The sequence below is a fragment of the Lentinus tigrinus genome, assembly GCF_003813185.1.
Source record: "Lentinus tigrinus ALCF2SS1-7 unplaced genomic scaffold L226scaffold_136, whole genome shotgun sequence".
Lineage (NCBI taxonomy): Eukaryota > Fungi > Basidiomycota > Agaricomycetes > Polyporales > Polyporaceae > Lentinus > Lentinus tigrinus.
This window is the reverse complement of record NW_027138045.1, coordinates 1-3,646: the sequence shown is the minus strand read 5'-3', so window position 1 is coordinate 3,646 and position 3,646 is coordinate 1. Positions and strand designations below refer to the sequence as shown.

Below are 3,646 nucleotides of genomic sequence, written 5' to 3'. Positions count from 1 at the left end.
ATTAAGAAGGAAGAGGCTGCCCGTTCTCGCGGACCGATATTCAAGAAGAAGACCACATTCGTTCGGACCAGTGGGAACACCACACGACCAGCGAATGCTGTCAAGCCCATGGCTAGGTCTCAGCCAACGACACCTGCTGTTCAATCGGCCGGGACGAAGGGTCCTTGCTTTGGTTGTGGACAGATGGGACACTTCGCTAACGATCCGAAGTGCCCTAAGTTCGGTCACTCATCTAAGCAACGGATGCACGCGGGAACCTTAGAAGAAGCTACGATGGAATTAGAGGTGGACGAAGGCGATCCGGGGGGTGCAGGTGACACTGCGCCGGAGCCAGAGCCTCCTCAATCAGACTACGAAGGATACGCGAGCGAGGACTCCGAAGAAGAGGTGTATATTGAAGACGACTGGGAAGAACAACTCTACGTTATGCACTCCGCGGCTCTTCGAGCGGATCCAGACACGGAGAAATCAGAACAGGAACTGGAAGAACAACGCCAGGACGAGCTGTTCTTCGCGGCCGCGAAGACAGTTCAAGCCTTCCAGACCTTGGACGATCCACCCTCGAAGTCGGTACGAACGGCTTGGCTGTACGATTCGAGGGTCCGCAAACTCAAGGAGCCTCAAGACCAACCTGTCAGGAACAAGGTGCTGCAACGACCACTGTGCGCTGAGGTAACCGTCAATGGTATCCCAGCGTACACGTTATTTGACTCAGGATGTACAACGGACTCAATATCGCCAACACTCGCTTTCCTTACGAGTGCGGACTGCATTGAACTCTCTGAGCAGATGAATCTGCAACTGGGGGCGAAGGGCAGCCGCACGAAGATCAATCACGGAGCGAAGGCCCGTATGAAGATTGGACCCGTCGACGAGTATCATTACTTCGACGTGGTAGATATCGACCGATACGATCTCATCCTTGGCACGCCGTTTTTCCTCAAGCACAACGTCATCTTGGATTTCAAGAACCGGACCATCACAATCGACGGCGTCGACGTACCGGTGTATACAAGAGTCGACGAAGCAATGCTGCTATCTAACCGGAAGGCAGGTACTCGCACCGGCGTAGGCAAGCAACTGCAAGCTGCGTTGGCCGCGATTGAAGAACGAGCTTAGGAGGCCGCGGCGGGTAGCACCGTCGCGGAGCCTCCCCATTCCTGCTACGCGCAACCTCAAGGGTCTTCGGGAGGGGAGGAGATCGGCAGCAACGCCGAATCGACTAGGCATCAGCGCGGGTAACCCCCGGGTACTTTAGCGCCCACCCGTACCCGTACCCGAGCACTACCCGTACCCGGACACCCGCGGGTTCTGAGGGTACGGGTACAGGAGGTCCGGGTACAGGTACGGGTGCGGGTACAGACCCATGCGGGTAACCCGGCGGGTATTTTCATTTCACACTCCATTCATTGACGTGCCTAGACCTGGCGGAACCTTTGTGTATTCAACTAGTACATTACTACGTCTCGTCCAACTGATTACTACTACTATGCTAGATCTTCGTGCGTGATTGGCTCCAGGTCGGGAACAGAGTCGTAGTCGCTACAATCAGAATAGTATGTGCTGATCATTGATCGGAATCTGGGATGAAGAACGATAGACAGACGCGTCAACTCTCCTGAGCCTGAGGGAGGGCCGCCGCAATTGCACAAGGTGCGCCTGAACGACTGCAGATTGAAGCTGTCATCGTCGTCGGCGTTACTGTTCTCCTGGACATCCTTGGGCTGCATGTGCATCATCCGGAGCGCGTCAGCGGGCGCGAACGAGTTGTTGTGCGAGCTTGTGCGTGACATCTTTGACGAGTACGTGTCGGAGGGTAAGACGAGGGACGAGGCATTTGCATCGGCGGGGGACAGGCCGTGTGTGCTCGCGTCGAGCTCGGCTGTTGGATTTGCATGGAAGGAGTCGGCCAGAATCCTGCTCACGTCGTTGTCAGCGTCGACGTTCTCCGGGATGTCCTTGTGATGCACGAAGGACATCATCTGGAGTGCGTCGGCGGGCGTGAAAGAGTTGTTGTGCGAGCTCGTTGGCGACATGCCTGAGGAGTACGTGTCGGAGGGAGGGACGAGGGACGAGGCGATCGCGTCGGCAGGGGACATACCGTGTGCGCTCGTGTCGAGGTCGGACATCTCGCTCACGTCGTTGTCGGCGTCGCTGTTCTCCGGGACATCCTTGCGCTGCGTGGGCATCATCTGGAGCGCATCGGGGAGCATGGACGGGGTGACGTGCAAGCTCGTTGGCGATGTGCCTGATGAGTACGTGTCGGAGGGAGGGACGAGGGACGAGGCGATCGCATCGGCGGGGGACATGCCGTGTGCGCTCGCGTCGAGGACTGCTATGGGTTCTGAGTTGTCGTCCTCCCGCATGTCGCTCACGTCGTGGTCGGCGTCGACGATCTCCAGCACATCCTTTTGATGCCCAAGGGACATCATCTGGAGTGCGTCGGCGGGAGTGAACGGGTTGCTGTGCGAGCTCGTCGGCGACATGCCTGAGGAGTACGTGTCGGAGGGCGGGACGAGGGACGAGGGGATCGCATCGGCGGGGAACATGCCGTGTGCGCTCGCGTGAGGCTCAGCTACGGGATCTGCAGTGAAGTCATCCGGGTTTTTGCTCACGTCGTTGTCGATGTCGACGTTCTCAATGACCTCTGGCATGAGGGTGAGCTGACGCTTTGAGCGGGCACGAGCCATGCTGCGTTAGTACACATAATACAGGGTGAGAAGTTGTAGTACATACCGGATAGTAGTCTGAAGCCCATACAGCCAGTGCTGCGACTATCTCCTCCAGCCTGGTGGCATCTCCTGGGCGGCACAGGGGAGTTAGAGAGGAGTCTGTGGCAAAGATGTCAGCAAGTCACGATATATTGCAGGACCGGTCTCACCTCTGGTGTGATTACGCTGGCCAATGTCCTCGCAGAGCCGTCCCAGGGCGAGCAGAGCATTGCGCCGAGAGGCTGATAGGCCGAAAGGGTGAAGATGAGCGTCGCCTTCGGTAAGAGCTCGGATCCAGACCATGAAGGCCCCGAGAGATGGCGACTTCAGGACTAAAGCAGCACGCTGTGAGGCAGCCTGCACGGCGTGAGTAAAATATGCAGTGAACAAACGCGTGAAGCATACCGACCTGTTCGCGGTCCCAGGGCGGGCTCAAGGGGCAGATCCGGACGGCATACACCCGATATTGAGTCATATTGGGACTTGACCAGGTGTCTTCAGATAGCTCGATGCGTACAGGATAGTCACCGTCCACGGTCGGGGCTCCGAGGGTGTCTGAGAGTGTCCCGAAGAGGTCAATAAGCATAGTCACAACAGCGAGTACACGGTGGTGCGAGCAAACATGGCACGGCGCTAATTTGCAAGAGACTGCCCGAATTTGGACAGACGAGTCTACTCTCCCCACAGTCACTTCTTTGTTCAATCAGCTCTCACCCGCAAACGTCTCTTTGATCCATGTCTCACATCACGCTCTTCTGGTGGACCTTCAAGCCATGACTTGTACGTGGCGGTGGTTTGCTATGCGGTTATTCTTGCTGAACTTGTTCAAACAGTCGTTTGCTCCCTGTGCCACGCGTTGACCTTCACGCGTTCGACTCTACTCCCTCACTCTATCCCTCGGGACCCACTACGCTTGGCGATGTGACTCACGTGGC

At 57.1% G+C, this 3,646-nt stretch overlaps 2 protein-coding genes across 2 annotated transcripts; one reads left to right on the top strand and one right to left on the bottom strand.

Moving 5' to 3' along the window:
* Positions 1–660: 660 nt before the first annotated feature.
* Positions 661–1,029, top strand: L226DRAFT_444502 (uncharacterized protein; the record flags this gene model as incomplete). Its single annotated transcript, XM_067674864.1, has 1 exon — positions 661–1,029. A coding segment is annotated over one exon (369 nt), but the record flags the coding sequence as incomplete, so codon positions are not given.
* A 458-nt stretch (positions 1,030–1,487) lies between these two features.
* L226DRAFT_527723 (uncharacterized protein) lies at positions 1,488–3,297 on the bottom strand (the record flags this gene model as incomplete). The annotated part of the gene is made up of 5 exons (XM_067679163.1): positions 1,488–1,542; positions 1,651–2,669; positions 2,737–2,831; positions 2,882–3,068; positions 3,121–3,297. 5 exons carry the CDS (start codon positions 3,295–3,297, stop codon positions 1,488–1,490), a joined length of 1,533 nt encoding a protein of 510 aa, XP_067528224.1.
* Between the last annotated feature and the right edge of the window lie 349 nt (positions 3,298–3,646).